This window comes from Carassius carassius, chromosome 13 (genome assembly GCF_963082965.1).
Source record: "Carassius carassius chromosome 13, fCarCar2.1, whole genome shotgun sequence".
NCBI classification, from domain to species: domain Eukaryota; kingdom Metazoa; phylum Chordata; class Actinopteri; order Cypriniformes; family Cyprinidae; genus Carassius; species Carassius carassius.
In genome coordinates, this window is record NC_081767.1 from 29592643 (window position 1) to 29610294 (window position 17652).

The window sequence follows — 17652 nt, forward strand, 5'->3', positions numbered from 1 at the left end:
GGGCACTACAAACAGAAAAACATCAAGCTGTCTTATCTTAATCAAGGTGCTAAACAAGGATGCACAAAACTGCATATTTTCAAACCTGTGTGTTGCCTGAACTACATCAATCTGTCTTTAAAATTAAAAATTTAGATTTTTTTTTTAATTCATATTAATCTAAACAGCACACCGAATTGTATATTATTTTTACTTTTGCAGAATAAATAGATATGCAACCTCTATAAACAGAATATGGCGATTCCAGATTTTCATTATAAGAATATTTTGCTAACATTCAGAATCCAGTTGCAGAATATCTTTAGTCATTTATAAAATTCTTCCTCTACATTATCTAAATGCTTCCTCAACTTTACTTTGTCTGGGAAAATAGAAAAGGACAACAGCAGAAGTATGCTTTTCAGATCAATCTAACTAATGTCATGGTGATTACTTTCATTCTACAAAGAGTAGTCAAGGAGAGATATCATTCTCTAAGATCAATTATGTCTGCTCAAGCATTTGGGAAGAAATGTCAATGTCAGCATCCTTGAATAACGAAGACATGATTCATTTGTGATACATATATTATTAATTGTTGGGTGATTTACACTTCTCATTACTATGGAATATAAATGCCCAAACTACTAGTACACTGGTACAAACTCAATCTTACAATTAAAAAATAAATAAATAAAAAATACTTAAGAGTTAGTTGTCCTACAACATCACATTCATAGTTAATTCAGTACTTTAGAATGTTTGATTGACAAAGACTTTCTTTAGTATGCTTGAAAGAAACTTTTTCAGAACTTCCATAATTTTTTCATGACTTTTCAGTTTTTTTTTTTTTGTGATGACTAGTTAATAATATTTATTATCTTTATAATATGTGTGTGTCTACCTCTCAATTGCAAAACCACACATCTTAATTTCTTGAAATACTGACTATAACCAAAAATGTATTCACTACAGAAATTTTTCAGAAATTAATTTAATTTTACCTTTTATGAAACAATTACATTTGTATGGCTTTTATAGTCCTAGAAATCACATTTTAAATTCTTTCATATTTTCAGATTTGGACTATGGAAAACTTGCCCTCAAGGGCACTACTGTGCGAGAGAGGCTTCAGGAGGAATAGTGCTTCTAAAAAGGTTCAACATTCAGTACTCTATAAATCCAGTAAAAAATATAATAAAAAAATAAAGATGAGATACTTATGTATACTAAAATTTACTGCTGCATTATATGTCCAATGTTCTTGTCTGTCATTAACTCTAATTGCTGAGTTGTTACCATCCAAGCACAATGACCGCAAATGCATCTCCCTGCCTGCCACAGCTGGTTCTGAAGCAGCCAGGCCTGGCTGAATGCCATACAAAGTCCTTTTTAATTACAGACAACCAGCAAGGACCAGCAGGCCTGGACACAGGCCTCACATGAGCCTTTGTTCTCAGCGATTAACCCCAGAAAAAACACAATATATGAATCATCAAGCCTTACATCAAAACAATAAGGCACTCCGCTGAAGGAGATATCTGACCTTTTACCTGTTAAATCTGTTCAACTTCAACCAGCCAGGATGACCTGGAGTAATAGCGAATGGCATAGCGGATGGCATAGCTATACAAGTTGCATCTTTTCAATATCTGAAAGCTTTACTCAGTAGAACCTGTTACTCTCCAGCCATCTAGACAATTGCATTTTCCTTAAGAGCTCCTTAAAATATAGTTGTTCTATTCATCTGCTAAGGGTTGCACAATCTGCAATGCCAAAAGCCATTAGAATAATAACACTTTGTATTCAACATTCATTGCTGCAAAAGCTTGCTCCCTAAAGCTCTGTAAATGAATGCATACTGACTGAGTTCCAAGCTGCAGCTGTTTCAAAGAGCCCAAATATACTGTAATTGCATTTTGTAGTCACAAATTTGCATAATATTCTAAAATATCTCACACGACATACCAGGTGAAATAAAGTTGCATTTTGTCATCCTGTCTGTTCTCCAAGATTTGGATTTGAGAAGTAAGATAAATTTATAGCCAAAGTTGTATATAAGAATTGCTATTCCTTCATGGGACCACAGCATTGCAGAGCTGTGTCTGACACTGTATTGATTCCTGGAAGCTGCCTTTGGCAACGGTTGTAACTGGCTAATATAGTGAGCTTTAAACCACCCCCGCAGTGGTACAGTCCCAATAAATCAGGCCCCATGATAATAGAGAATCTTGACCTACTAATCTGTAATAAGCAGAGTGCTCGGGCCCTGAAGGCACAGAGCCAAACCTTGCTGCCCTACGGTGTGACAGAAAGCAGATAAACAGAGAGAGAGGTGTAGAGAAGGGTTTTTTTTTTAACAATATCCTCTTTTTATTCTTGCATGCATCAGCAAAATGTATAATTGAAGACACACAATTTATCTTGGGTACAGATTTAAAGACAGAAGATGAAAAAGAAAATATTTCAAATTTTCTTTATAAATGACCAAACTATGCTGAGTGTTTCAAAATGCTCTCTGTTTGTGCCTTAGTGATGTTCTTTTGACTGCTTTTATTTGAAGAGTCAAACATGCACAGGCACGCTGTATGAGCATCTAGAGAGCTCATTTGTTTATAAAGCAACTTGTGAGAAGGGAAAAGAGAAAGGTGCATCTCACTAGTCTCGCCTCAGACTATTTATACACTCACCGTCTCCTCCAGGGCAGCTCTCCTTTTTGACTCGGGAAAAGTTGCCGTCTGCATTAAAGAATATGAAATATCTCTTTCTGCAGCTATCCCTGCAGCATTTGCAACAGAGCCAATCTCATGCACTGGGGTGTGTGCAACCTATAAATGTAATTAAGACTGTGTAGGTCAAAGATTAGGAGAATTAAATTAGATTTGTTGCAGTGTAATTCCTGAAAATTGTGCTTGGTGCAGAATGGTTCTAAAATCATTCCAATATCATTTGTAGAAATAAATGAAAGCAACAGACTTATATCTTGTTATCTATTTATATTCCTATGCATTAAAAACATTGCTGCAAGCAGCAATTATGGAGCCAAGCACACTTGTGGAGTGGAATATTGTAATGCAGAGTAGATTTGTGGCATATACCTTGTAAGGCTGCACAGATTTGTGTAGTCATGACAACCGCTGACAGCTAGGGTTTTGAAAACAACTGGTTCAAAGGCTAGAAGCAGATTTATTATTGAATTATAGCTTTTTACATAAAGCAAAGTGTTCATGGCAATTACAAGGTGGCTTTCCAATACAAAATATTTTGTTTCAATATCCTCACTATTAACTTTATAACAAAGATGTTGTAGATTGGACGAATGTTATTTGTGGTAAAGAAAAAAACCCAGTATGCTAATTGGTTCAAATTTGTTTGTATATGATTGATTCTGAAAAAACTGGTAGTCATAGTAGTCCCTGGTCTTTGACAGAAAAAGCATTATCATCAATATATTGCACTACTGTACACGCAAATTGTTTGGTATATCATTATATAAATTAATACATACATACAAAATAAGTAGGAATCCCATTAAATCTGTTAGCTGAGGTTAAAAATATGCTTGACAAAATTAAAACTATATATCTGTTTTGAATAAATTGAAATCATCAGTTCTTGTGATGTACATGGAATTAAAAAAAAAAGAAATTAAAGAAGAGCTTTTTTTAAACAGAAATCTTTTGTGATATTATAAATGTTTCACTGTCACTTTTAATCAATTTAATCCATCCATATAATCCATAAATCATACTTACCACAAACTTTTGACAAGTAGTATATCTAAAACTTATTAAGTGGAAGAATTTTGCTATAAAGAATAACTAGACACTCTTCAATCAATGTGCCAATGATTTACTGTACATTTCTAGGGGCTGCCACAGACTAACAGGCAGAAAAAACAGCAAAGGAACAATAAGATGCCTAACAGATATAATATATGCCTACACACCTTTGATGCTTGGCCCCATAAAAAGATTGGCTGTTGCCCCATGCAGGTCAGGTTATATGATAAAAGTTAGTTAATGGCATTAAATAAGTCTAGCAGGTTTTATGTGCCTCTCAGAGTCTCAGTATAATAAACATCATTTATTAGCAAGCAGAACACCTTGAACTCTTCCATGCACTGGGATGATCATATTACTGTGCATGAAGCATCCAGGGCACAAACACACAGACACACCAAAACACTGCATGTGCGCACACACAAGACTAAAAGGAGAAAAATAGAAATAAAGAAAATGTGCACGTAGTGACAATGCCCATGTTGTGTAAACCACCAGAGCATTGTTCTGTGTTAATGACATGACATAGAAAACTCGATCCCATCGAGGGCATACACAACTCTCTTGGGCACAGCTGGGCTCCAGTGTATTACCACCAGAGGAAAAATGAGGAAGCACAGCAGACAGTAACCCCTGCAGCTCTGTCAATTATTGCATATAAGACCAAACAGAACACTTTGTTCTTGAGTTTCATATACAGTAGCTATGTAAACAACTGCAAGGAACTGAAAGCTATGGAGTTAAAATGACGTCATAAAGATTTGCATACGAAGGGTAGTAGTTGTGGAAGTGTACATAAAACTGTAAGCGTAAATTAAATTTGCATGCGTCAGATAAGCTTTTTGAAGGCGTAAATCGCGTTTCAAGCGTAAGAAAAAAATGATTTGCAGAATTTTACTGTCACTCATAAGTGTAATTCAAGTATTGTGAAACTGCAGCTGCAAGCATGTGAACAGTGATTTGCAAAGAAGAACTGCAAAACAGATCAACTGCATTGAACCAGTCTGTGTGTGTTAAAAAAACCTACTGTTGCAAATGTCTAAATGACGTGTTGTGCACGTGGGACAAAAAGTTCCCGAAATAAACCAATATAAACAGCTCCATCTTTCTTTTCTCTGCGCTTACAATTTTGGCACAATTCTCTCACTGACTGAAATTTGCAAGCGTGAGGGAGAGGGCGGATCCACCACCTTCTAGTAGCCAATCACATGAGGCTCTGCTGACTCTCCATTTACTCTTATCTGATTGGAAAAATTAACATATCATGTGCCAAATTTAATTTACGCTTACAGTTTTATGTACACTTCCACAACTCCTACGCTGCGTATGCAAATCTTTATGACGTCATTGTAACTCCATAGAAAGCTTAGTCTCAAGACCAAACAGACTATCCATTGCAATGAAGCTGCAGTAAATAATTCGGAAACAGCTGGATTTCTGACATCAGAAAAAAGGGAGATATATAATACCAGGAGAAAACTACTGATTTGCATTCCCATTCATCTTAATGGAAGTTGCTTAGCTATTGATTGACATTAAGCACTAAGGTGGAAATGGTACTGTAAACTAAATGATGAATGAACACAGATGCTTTTGGTGAAAGAAACCTTGACTATCAAAAAATAAATATACAGCTGGAAGGAACTGAAAGCTTAACTACTGCAATAAAGCAGCACTAAATAAATCAGAAATGGTTGGCTTTCCGACATCAGAAAAAATAAAAAAAGATCTACAATACCTAAAGAAAGCTATCAATTAACAGTCTCACTCATCTCAATGGCAGTTGCTTGTCTAGCTCAAGTTATTACTGCGCTACGGTGGAAATGGTAATGTAAAACTAAATATCACAAACATTTTTTGTGCAAGAAGCCTTGACTTTCATGTTAAGTGGACTTGTAAATATATAAAATGTAAATTATAAATATAAATATATTTATTTTATTGTATATAAAAAAAAATTGGTCATATATATATGCTAATTTTGTATGATATGACCCCTTTAAAATGTATGAATATGTATTATCACCCTAAACTTGGTTAATTATAATTTACCTAAATATAACAACATTATTCTATCATTCACATATAACTACTTATATAAAAAAAAATGATTTATTTTTCGTTTGTCATAATTGCAAACAATAAGACATCAGCATAGGCTGTTAGATGGCATACAAAAATGCATAAGTCCCCTTGGGTCCAGCGACAGCTTTCTTGGAACTGCTGTCACAATGCTAGCTGTGGTAGATTAAATCTAAATCTATTTTTGGCCAATAGTGTGCCAGATGCGGACATGGCATATCACTAAATATCTTAACATCACACATCAGCATTTGAAGCTATGCCTACAGCTTTACAAATGACAGATAAGTGAATGTGCAATGTCATTCAAAAGGTTGTTTGGGCATACACTGTATTTTTCAATTAACATCAGAAGGTCTGTTTTCTTGTGTGAAGGTGCAGGATTGTAGAGGCCAGAGTTAAAGTCTCATGTTAAGAGCATATTACAAGAGACTGACTGTGTCATATCCAAAAGGGCAGGACGACAGTGCAGTGCCAAATATGATTCAGCACTGAAAAATGCAAGGCTGTCTGTTTCTAAGAGGACCATCTTCCGCAAATACTTTATATATATACACAAATAAAAGAAAATGTTCTAGGCAGTGAGACTCATAGGAAGAAGGACTGAATAATAAAGGGACAAAAAAATCTATCAGATCTATGAATACAGTAAATAGCCTGTTTATAAACCACTAACTTTCAAAATATATAGAAACACTGCAAATTACACCAACTGATAAAATGTCCACATAATGGTGCATACTTTTTCCATAAGCAGACATCAAATTGTATCATCCTTTAACTGGATCTACAGTGGACACAGGTGTATTGAAACCCCCAACAATGTTGATTATATCATAGTTAAATTTACCCATCTATAGCTGTTTCTACACTGCACACAGCTGCAAATATACTGATTACAATTATGTGGCATAAATGTATTTGCACAGATTCACAATTTCTGGAAACAGTAGATCACATGAGACTTTTCATTAGCATGCACAGCAGGCAGAAAATGAGATGCAAGGTGACTGTCAAAACAGAGCTCATATAGTTTGTCAGAGTAAAGGCAGCATATGAGCATATTTTACCAGGTTGACTACACAGTCAAGTGTTTAATGATTAATTCTAAATATAAATGTCCAAATGTTAGCCCACTGTAGCCTATTACATTTACACATTCTAAATAACTAAAATCAAAAAAAGAAAAAGAAAAAACAATACAAAAAAAACATGATTTTCAGTACACCACTGAGAGAACAACTGAAGCTGCAAACTGAAGTAATGATCATTACAGAATATTAAATACTGTAAAATGTCTTATTCTCATACTATTTCCTTCAGTGTGCTGTAATAATCCACCAATTCATAAATCAAACCATTTTCTCATTAAATTACTTCTGCAATCAAATCTCTGATGAAAGCAATGACCAGCTTGTTGGGGTCACAAGCACAGGAAGTTACATTAGCATAAATGGTGGACAGCTGACATGCTGTGGAAGTGGCCATGCACATGCTGCAGATGGCATGGGAGCTTTAGTCCATCAGACCACAAGAACAAGGTCATCATCTGACAACTCACCCTGCCTCCACCCTCATCACAACCTCCTTTAAAGGGGTGGTTCGGGACTTTTGACATCGGACCTCATTTTTAGGTCAGCCTGGTTGTTATTCATCAGTGGAGACATTTTTAAAAAAAAATTATCCAGTCCTTATATTTGGATAGTTGGCCGATGCTAGGCTAGCGCGAGTCAATGGGTATATGTTAGCCAGCCATTAAAAACCGTTTTACCCACTCCACAGTGCACCAAACGCAAATCAATTATAACACTAGACTATCGATGCAAATGTCCGTTGAGAGAATAATGTTAGAAATCAAACTTACCTTTCATCTCAATGATCCTAAAGGAACTAGTTTCTCAGCCGCTGCAGAATTTTACTTTGCTCCGGTTAGAAATGATCAGTGTGCCAGCGGCAGGTAAATACACTTGCGTCATGTGTGGACCGGCTCACTCGGTTGCCTAGGTAATCAATATCACTCCGCTGCTGCTGTCGACAAGGCTTATGATTACAGGGAACAAATTATAACTAATGCAATGTGATGAAAGGTAATTTTTATTTCTAACATTATTCTTTCAACGGACATTTTTCATCGATAGTCTAGTGTTATAATTGATTTGCGTTTGGTGCACTGTGGAGCGGGTAAAATGGTTTTTAATGGCTGGCTAACATATACCCATTGACTCGCGCTAGCCTAGCATCGGCTATCTATCCAAATATAAAGACTGGATAATTAGAAAAAAAAATGTCTCCACTGATGAATAACAACCAGGCTGACTTAAAAATGAGGTCCGATGTCAAAAATCCCGAACCACCCCTTTAAGGATATCATGAGGCACACCACCAGTCTCCATATTCAAACCTTTGATCACTTTAACAGTGAACTGCAAGCTATGGCTCTCTTCAGTCACCCTGTTACGTAACCACCCATTTTGTCCAAACACAGGGATTCTTCACCCAGAGTCAGCACTCAGCACGTTTTAGCATTAGCATGAAGCTATACTCTCATAAATACCCCTCATGCAGATTATCGCCTCTGCTCTCTAAACTTAGTGTTAACTCAAGGACTGGGCAGCTCACCTAATAAAAGTTTGCAATGCAGAGTACATGCATAATTGAATTTTTTTTTTTTTTTAATGGTCTTGTTTTGCATACAAACAGCCGTTAAATCATCACAACACCACTACTGCCCACTTTCATTTTTTTATGCTTTGAATTCCCAAACAGTTTAATTTATTAGCAGTTTTCAGTCAACAAAGGGACAATGGTGCCCACTTTCATTTTATATGCTCTAAAGTCACAAGCCACTTAATTTCTTAGCAGAGTTTTGTTGACTCAGTCAACACTGGCTGTTATTGGCCAAACCTGACAGAATTCCAATCACTCATTGTTCCCTGCAGAATGCCAATACATTTATTGGCTCTTCTACTGCATCCTCAGCCCTTGTGGAGTTTGTGATATTACAATAATTTGGAAAGAGCCATCTGGAGAATGAGTGGGCATAACAGAGGTTGCGAACTGCACATTGGAGAAGCCACCACTCCAGATTTTCTGTCTGTCAGACTCATGCACCCAAGAACATTGGCTCATTTGTCATCAATACATAAGAGTTAAGAATAAAAAAAGATATCAGTCAGAGGAGCCTTTTGGGCAGTGGGTAGTGACTCCACATAATAAATGTATATCTACTAAAGATACATATTAAAAAGAATAATGGAATGGACACTATTCATGTAAAAACCAGACCTTTAGAAACAAATACTTCAGACAAAGAAATAGTCAATGACTCACCTCAGCAAGGTGAGGCACAGGGTTGAATCCACAGAGATCACATACAATGTTTTTACATTCAGTGCAGGTGTTGTAATTAGCAGGGTCCTTTGAGCCCATGTTAAGATCCACGTTGCAGAGTGGGCAGGTGAATGGTTGAGGTAAACTTTCAGGATGTTGTTCAGGTTTATCCATTTCTGAAGTAGGTAACCTTGATACTTTGCTTTCATTGAGCTGCTCAGGTTTCTTTCCGACAGGTGCATTGTTCTCTTTTTCAGGAAGTACTTTGTTGGGTTCTGTTGCAGCAGATCCTTTGCAGGATGCTGCCGGTGTAGTCTTGGCAGAAGCCACTGAGCCTTTGCGAGAAGCTGGTGCTGTGGCAGATTTACCAGACTCAATAGAAACTGTGGAGCCTTGTCGTGGAGTTGGGGGTGTTGTAGATGACTCATCTTGAACAGCTGAGGAGATAAGATTAGATGCTGAGCTAAATAATGAGGATCCAAAACCCAGAACTTTTCCAGAGACAGCAGAAACTGACTGTGGGGATGGTGATCGAGATCTAGCTGTTTCTGTCAGGCCACCAAATCCACCAAAGAACTTTTCTGTGTTTGACTCAGATGGTTTAGAAGATGTAGGCTGTGCTTTAGGACCACCTAATCCAAAACCCAGAAAATGTGATTCCTGTTTTGGGGGTCCAAGCTCGGTAGGTATAGCAGATTTTACAGGAGTGGTTGTATCCTTGGGTGGCTCTTGCTGAGTTTTCGCATTATTTGGTTGAGTTTCGTTTTGCTTAGGGGGCTCTTTTGTTGGGGTGATTTCATCAGTTGCCTTGGCATCAGTACTCTCTACAGTAAACTCTGTCTTTATTTCTTGATGAGAGACAGCATTCTTTTCATCTCCAGCAGGCTTCTCATCCAGTTTGGTTTCAACTGGAGCTGTAGATACCATTTCAACTTTAGATGGAGTTTGGTTGTCTTTCACCAAGGGAACTAGCTGAGGTTTCACTGTGGGACGTTCAGATGTTTTCATCCCTGCCTGTGCCCGTTGTACCTGGCAATTTAGACAGAGCCATTCCTCAACCTGCAATAATTATAAGAAAATAAGATATTACATCCTCTACTCTAATGTCTTATAGTAGGTTACTACATTGAAAAACTTATTTGTATACTCCATAATTACACAAAGTAACTTCCTCAAGACACACTACTACAGAATATGTCTTTGGAATTGCAATGGCTTGCCACATTTACAGCATGAATACAAATGGCCACTCTTAAATATTGTTTTTAAAAACAAATAAAGCAATCACGCAATTAGCAGACACAAAGTCAAAGATGTACTGTACTTAACAGTATTTTAAGTAAACAGACATAAAACTATAAGAAATTGAAATATAATAAAATTAAAGCTTAATGACAGAAGACTAAAAACAACAAGAATGGTACATGGTACATGTTGTTAAAATGTTAAAAATAGAGGTCAAATATTTTACCTCTGCTTGATGAAGCATTAGATTAAATCCACATTGGCTGCACACTGTTGTCTTGCATTCTGTGCATGTGTTAAAATTCTTGACATCTTGTTGCACTTTGCATAATGGACAATTAATCTTGACTTCTTCAGGAGTAGGTTTTTGAGGTGGTTTGGGTGCTGTGACTTGCTTGATTTCTGGTTTCTTCTCCATTGGTTCCCCTGCACCTTGTTGTGCATGTGGTTTGGTGTCCTCTATCTTACTACCATCTAGTGCAACTGCAGATGTGGGAGGAGTAGTCTTAACAGAGGTCTGGGACACTGTGGATGCCTTTCTAGAAGTTGACGGTTTAGTGGAAGGTTCATCTTGAACAGCTGAGCTGATTAAATTCGATGCTGAGCTAAATAAAGAGGATCCAAAGCCCAGAACTTTTCCAGAGACAGCAGAAACAGACTGTGGTGATGGTGATCGAGATCTTGCTGTTTCTGTCAAGACACCAAAGCCAAAAAGTTTCCCAGTGGTTGACTCATATGGCTTTGAAGCAGGTTGTACCTTAGGACTACCAAATCCAAAACCAAAGAAACTGGATTCCTGTTTTGGTGGCTCTGCCTGTGGAGGTGGAGCTGCTTTTTCTGGGGACTTTTCAGACTCCTTTAAGACTATGTCCGATTTTTTATCTTTCTTTGAATCTGATGTTTCTTTCTTCTGAGAGGATACAGATTGTATCTTTATGTTAGTCACTGGTGGTTTTGGTAAAGCTAAGACTGATGCTTTCTTTTGCACTTCCAATAAAACAGGAGTCTTAGTTTTATCAAGAATGGCCACAGCTTGAATCTCTTTCTTTTGGGTTTCAGCAACATCTGGAACCATTGTTGACACTAATGATGGTGCACCTTGTGTTGTACATTCTGTTCTTGGAGGTGGTGCTGAGATGGAGAAATTTTCAGATTGTTCATGGGTCTTTATTTTGTGAGGTCCTTGTGGTTCCATTCCATTTAAAGCTCGCTGTGTTTGGCAGTTCAAACAAAGCCATTCATTGACCTGTAAGGAGATATAAAAAATGAATCTTTGAATTGTTTCTTCCATGTTACCGATGGATCATTGACATGATATTGATTTTGCATGGCGACCACTACACAAAATTATGCTGGAGCGATCAAGCATTTTACATAGGTGTAAATGCATCTTATGTATTAAAGGAGAGTTAGCAACAGTTATAACATAATAGTAGTATTCTCTTACCTTTTTATTGGGTGTTGGGTTGAATCCACAGAGGTTACAAACAGTGTTCTTGCACTCAGTGCAGGTATTGTAGTTAGGAGTGTCCTTTGAACCCACATTAAGATAGACTTTGCAAAGAGGACATGCTTTGTTATCTGCTTTAGGAGCTGCAACTGCTACTACTGAAGCTTCAGGTACTGCTGAAGCCTGTTGCACCTGCTTCTCATTTGTTTTGTCCTCCTTTGGTTTGTTTGTTATAGGTGCTTTTGTGTCAGTAGGTGGAACTTTTTGTGAAGTAACAGATCCTTTCCTAGAAGCAGGTGGTGTTTGTGAAGTCTTAATTGAAGCTTGGGAAACCACAGATGCCCTGCGAGACGTTGGTGGTGTTGTAGTCTTTGTAGATGTTTCAGAAGCTGTGGAAGCCTTACAAAAAACTGGTGGTGTTGTGAAGGACTCATCTTGAACGGCTGAGGAGATTAGATTGGATGCAGAGCTCAAAAAGGAAGATCCTAAGCCTAGAACCTTCCCTGAGACAGCAGTCACTGAAGGCTGAGGGGATCCAGATCGAACACCGCCAAGACCGAAGCTAAAGAAACCTGATTCTTCTTTAGAAGGTTCTGGTTTCTGTTGTACAGATGATTTTGCAGGAGAAGGATCACGTTTTGGCATTTCAGTTGATTGTGCTGTAGCTTGTATAGGTTTGTTCTCTTGATTCTTTGTAACAACTGATGTCTTTATCTTCCCAATGACATCTGGCTTATTTTTTGAAGACATTGGAATTGGAGTATGTATGAGAGCCTCCTTGTTTTCTGGTATTGTTGGTGAAGGTGCTTTGCTAACCTGTGGCTGTGGTTGGGCAGAGGAAGACACTTGAGCTTTCTTTCCCTGACAGTTCAAACACAGCCATTCCTTAACCTGTAGGGTAATAATTGGAATTAGAATAAAAATACTAAAATAAGCTCCTGAAATTACACTGAAATTACACTGAATTTACACTGAATTAATTGAATTTATGCAATAACTGATTCATGTGCAACTCACATAGATACATCTCCCTAAAAAAATTAAGTACTCTCACCTCAGATTGATGTGGCATGGGATTAAATCCACACATATTGCACATGATGTCCTTGCATTCAGTGCAAGTGTTGTAATTTGGTGGAACACACTTTATGTCCACTTTACAGATTGGACAGGTTTTTGGAAGCTCCAGGGCTGCTCTGTTAATTTTCACATCAATGACTGGTTCTTTGGTCATCTCATCCTGTGGTTTATTTCCTTCTTTTTTCTCTTCCTCCTGTTTTTGTGCATTAAAGAGTTTGGCTTCTTCTTGTGGTTTATTTTTTTCTGTGAATTGTGAAGATTCTGAAACTTTTCGAGAGGTAGGTGGTGTTGGTGTTGTCTTAAAAGAACTTTGGGACACAGTGGATCCTTTACGAGAACTTGGTGGGTTTTTGGGGGTTGACTCATCCTGAATGGCTGAGGATATCAGATTAGATGCTGAACTAAGGAACGACGACCCAAAACCCATACATTTCTCAGAGACAGCAGATTGAGGAGAAGGTGACCGGGATCGAGCACCTCCCAAACCAAATCCAAAGAAACTAGACTCTTCCTTAGTCTGTTCAACTTTATATGACGGACTAGATTTGGAAGTAGAAGCTTCACCAGTAGACTTTTGAGGATTTGGTGTTGGAGTAATTGTAGGTTTTTTAGTCTCTACTGGAGGTTTCTTGTCCTGCTCAGCAGGAACACTCTGCCTCTTTTCAGGAGAAGGTAGAATTTGAGTTGCTTTCTTTTCTATAGATGCTGGTGCTACTTTGTTGGATTGTGGTTGTGGCTGAGCAAGGGGAAGTCCTGAGGTTCTCTGTACCTGGCAGGTCAAGCATATCCACTCCCTCACCTGTTGATTAATAAATAATAAATTAAATAATTAAACATTTTCTTTTAAATGTCTAACCTTAACCGTAAACCAACACAAAATATTCATTTTTACATTTTCAATCGAGCCTTTAAAATTATAAATGTTAAGGACTGACATATGGTACCTCGGTTTGATGTGGATTGGGATTGAATCCACAGAGATTACAGACAATTTTCTGACAAGAACTACAAGAGCTGTAGTTCCGTGGGTCCTTCTTGAGGGTTTCTTTGCAAAGTGGACAGGTTTTCAGAAGTTCCTCTGGAGCATGTGGAGGTCTGGCCAGATTAGGATCTGGGGTTTTCTGTACTGGCTTTGGTTCTTGCATTGATGTAACAACTGGCTTTGATTCCCCTTCAGGTGGTTTTTGTTTAGCATCCTGAGGAGCAAATGATCCTTTTCGTGAAGTGGGTGGTGTTGGTGTGGTCTTATTTAAAGTCTGTGAAACTGTAGATCCCTTGCGAGATGTTGATGGAGTTTTAGTGGAGGATTCTTCCTGAACAGCTGAAGATATCAGGTTAGATGCTGAGCTGAGGATAGAGGATCCAAAACCAAATACCTTATCAGAGACAGCTGTTTGAGGAGAGGGAGACCGAGATCGGGCACCACCAAAACCAAAGAAACTTGACTCTTCTTTAATCTGTTCACCTTTAGGTAGTGGAGCAGACATGGAAGGAAAAGCATCACTTTTAGATATTTTAGTATTTGGTGTGGCTGGTGTTGTGGTCTCTACATGAGGTTTCTTTTCTTGCTCATCTATAACACTTTGCTTCTTCTCTGGAATATCTTCCTTTTGTGGAAATGCTGGTGAAAGTACTTTATTATACTGTGGTTGAGCTGGGGGAGGACCTGAAGTTCTCTGCATCTGGCAGGTCAAACACAGCCACTCCTTCACCTGTAAATAAGAAAGATTACCACCTGTGACCATACAGACATATTTACCCATAATTTTAACCTTATCTTAACCGTAACCTTATCTTATCAAATAAATTAAAATTCTGTAAAGAAACATTTCTGGTAACAAAACAAGAGTCTTCATTAAGGGATATAATAAGTGTAAAACAGAGACTTACTTCAGTTTGATGTGGATTGGGATTAAATCCACAGAGATTGCAAACAATGCTTTTGCAAGAAGTGCAAGAGCTATAGTTCAGTGGGTCCTTCCTAAGAGTCTCTTTACAGAGTGGGCAAGTTTTTGGATGCTCCTCTTTCACTTGAGCTTGTATAGGTTTGGATGATTGAGCATCTGGTGGCTTTTTCTGTTCTTGGGTTGGTAAAGAGATTAAATTTGATTCTGATGAAGGAAGATTTGCTTTATTGTCTTGTGGAGCTACTGATGCTTTTCGAGAAGTGGGAGGTGTTGGTGTTGTCTTATTCAAAGTCTGGGAAACTGTAGACCCTTTGCGAGATGTTGGTGGAGTTTTAGAAAGTTCATCCTGGACAGCAGAGGAGTTCAGATTGGATGCTGAGCTAAGGAAGGAGGAACCAAAGCCTAGAACCTTCCCGGAGACAACAGACAAAGTGGGCTGAGGAGATGGTGACCTTGAATGAGAACCACCAAAACCAAAGCTGAAAAAATCTGAATCTTGTTTAGAAGTTTCAGATTTAGGCAGATTATCAGATTTGACAGGTAAAACATTTTTCTGGAATTGGGCATCTAATGTAGTTTGTTTGGAATCTGCAATATTGGGTTTCCATTCTTGTTTCTTATCCTCTGCTACAACACCCCCAGTGTCTTGTTTTTTTGGGGATGCAGGTGGAGGTAATTTAGTAGTTTGAGTTCCTGGTTTCACAACTGGAGGTTTAGGAGCTCTCTGCATCTGGCAGTTCAAACACAGCCATTCCTTCACCTGTAGGGTGTTTAAAAAGGTAACCACATAACATTGTGAGAAATAATGACCACTATTGTTTTATTTTGATATATTACTGCTTTTATTCATTCATGATAAATAAATGACCTTGCCAAAATATATTTTCAATAATTGTTACTGAGAAAAAAATAACCAATCTGTATATTTAACAATTTTCTCACCTCAGTTTGATGTGGCACTGGGTTGAATCCACAGAGATTACACACAGTGCTCTTGCAAGTAGTACAAGTGCTGTAATTTGGCGGATTCTTCATTATTTCTGCTTTACAAAGAGGACAAGCTTTTGGAGGCTCTGACTTCTGGTCAGCCTCTTTTATTACTGCTTTTTCCTGAACTTCAGTTATTTTCTCTTCAGGTTTCTTGTCTTTCTGCTCTCCTTCAACAGATTTAGCTCCCTGTTTTGGTGAAACATCAACTGATCCTTTCTGAGAAGTAGTTGATGTTAATGTTGTCATCACAGGAGTTTGAGAAGCTGCTGAAACCTCCTGAGTTGCAAGGAGTGTGGTGGAGGATTCATCTAGTACGGCAGTGGAGATAAGATTAGAAGCCGAGCTCAACATAGAAGAACCAAATCCAAAGACCTTTCCAGAAACACTGGAAACAGCAGGTTGGGGAGAAGGTGATCTAGAGCGTCCAAAACCAAACAAGCCACTCTCTTCTTTTGTGGATGGAGTCTTTGGTGGGGCTTTAGATTTTGTGTATACAGTATCATCCTTCTGTGTTGGCTGTACTTGATTTTTGATGTCCTGCTGCTGGGGTAGCTTTTGTGTTGGTGGGACAACACTTGCCTTTCTAGATCCTGGTGTTAAACCTGCAGATAGTGCAGTCTTTTCTTTTTCAGTAACATCTGTGTAATCAAGTGGCTTCTTCTGTGGAGGAACTGAAGTTGGTGTTGCTTTCTTTTGTGGTGATACTGGTTGAGATACTTTATCAGTCTGAGCTTGAGCTCGTTGCATCTGGCAGTTCAGACATAGCCACTCTTTTTTCTGAAACGGCATTCCAATAATCAGTTTTGAATTGAACACAGAATATTACAAGAAGCATATATAAAATACTGAATTATATATATAATTTTATTGCACTTTTTCATGTAAAAAGTCAAAGTCTATAAATATTGTTGCCTATAATGACATATACCCAGATACTACCAAGGTTCTAAATGATTATAATAATGAGTATAGGGTGTTTTATGTTCAAGCTAACAAAGGTTGCTTACCTCTGTCTCATGGGGCATGGGGTTAAAGCCACATAGATTACACACAGTTGTTTTGCACTCAGTACAGTTATCATAATTGGGAGGCTCCTTCTGCAAATTGACTTTACATAGAGGGCAGGCTTTGGGCAATGATTTAGTGGCCTCTGTCCTTGTTGTTTCTGGTAGGTCTGTATCTTTTTTGTCATCTGAAGGAAGCATTTTAGGAGAGACATCAGATCCTTTTGAGGAAGCAGGGGGTGTGCTGGTCTTGAGAGATATCTGAGAAACTCCAGAGCCCTTTCGTGAGGAAGGTGGACTGGTAATCTTGTCTGATGTCTGGGAAACCGATGAGCCTTTATGAGAAGAGGGTGGGGTTGTAGTTTTAGCAGATAGTTGGGAAGATGTGTAACCTTTAAGAGACATGGGCGGTGTTGTAGAAGGCTCATCAACAGCTGATGAGATCAGATTACTTGCTGAGCTAAAGAGGGAGGAACCAAATCCAAGAACCTCCCCAGAGACTGCAGATGCTGCATGTGGAAGTAAAGGAGACTGAGATTTAGACTCTTCTGGGATGTTAGAGGCGACAGGAACATTTCCATCTTGGGTCTTTCCTTGATCTTGTTGCTGTGGGGTAGCTCCTTTAGTGGTTTCTTCCCCTTTCTCTGAATCTGTAGTTTTTGCCCCATCTGTATTTTCAGTGTTTTTAGAGTTTACTGTAGCTTCATATTCCTTCTGTGAGGTTGGAGGAGTTGTTTTAACAGACATCTGAAAAGCTGTAGAACCCTTACGAGTGGAAGGTGGAGTGGTATTAACTTTATTGG

At 38.1% G+C, this 17652-nt stretch overlaps 2 protein-coding genes across 6 annotated transcripts in view; both read right to left on the reverse strand.

The window, feature by feature from the left end:
* LOC132156300 (protein piccolo-like) overlaps positions 1 to 10198 on the reverse strand; it is a 50710-nt gene extending 40512 nt beyond the window's left edge. For all 5 annotated transcript variants that reach the window (XR_009437399.1, XM_059565245.1, XM_059565244.1 and 2 more), the window contains exon 1: positions 9174 to 10198. Coding sequence is in view for 4 of the 5 variants with exons in the window: in XM_059565245.1 (XP_059421228.1) it covers positions 9174 to 10181 (1008 nt within the window). In the remaining variant the exon portion in view is untranslated. The remainder of the gene's footprint in view (positions 1 to 9173) is intronic.
* Positions 10199 to 10554: 356 nt separating this feature from the next.
* Positions 10555 to 17652, reverse strand: part of LOC132155775 (mucin-17-like) — a 29746-nt gene continuing 22648 nt past the window's right edge. Inside the window, exons 7-14 of the mRNA XM_059564468.1 lie at positions 16853 to 17614; positions 15798 to 16622; positions 14839 to 15615; positions 13893 to 14660; positions 12923 to 13747; positions 11866 to 12759; positions 10645 to 11664; positions 10555 to 10575 (exon numbers count right to left, since the gene is read on the reverse strand). Coding sequence (XP_059420451.1) covers positions 10555 to 10575; positions 10645 to 11664; positions 11866 to 12759; positions 12923 to 13747; positions 13893 to 14660; positions 14839 to 15615; positions 15798 to 16622; positions 16853 to 17614 — 5892 coding nt within the window. The remainder of the gene's footprint in view (positions 10576 to 10644; positions 11665 to 11865; positions 12760 to 12922; positions 13748 to 13892; positions 14661 to 14838; positions 15616 to 15797; positions 16623 to 16852; positions 17615 to 17652) is intronic.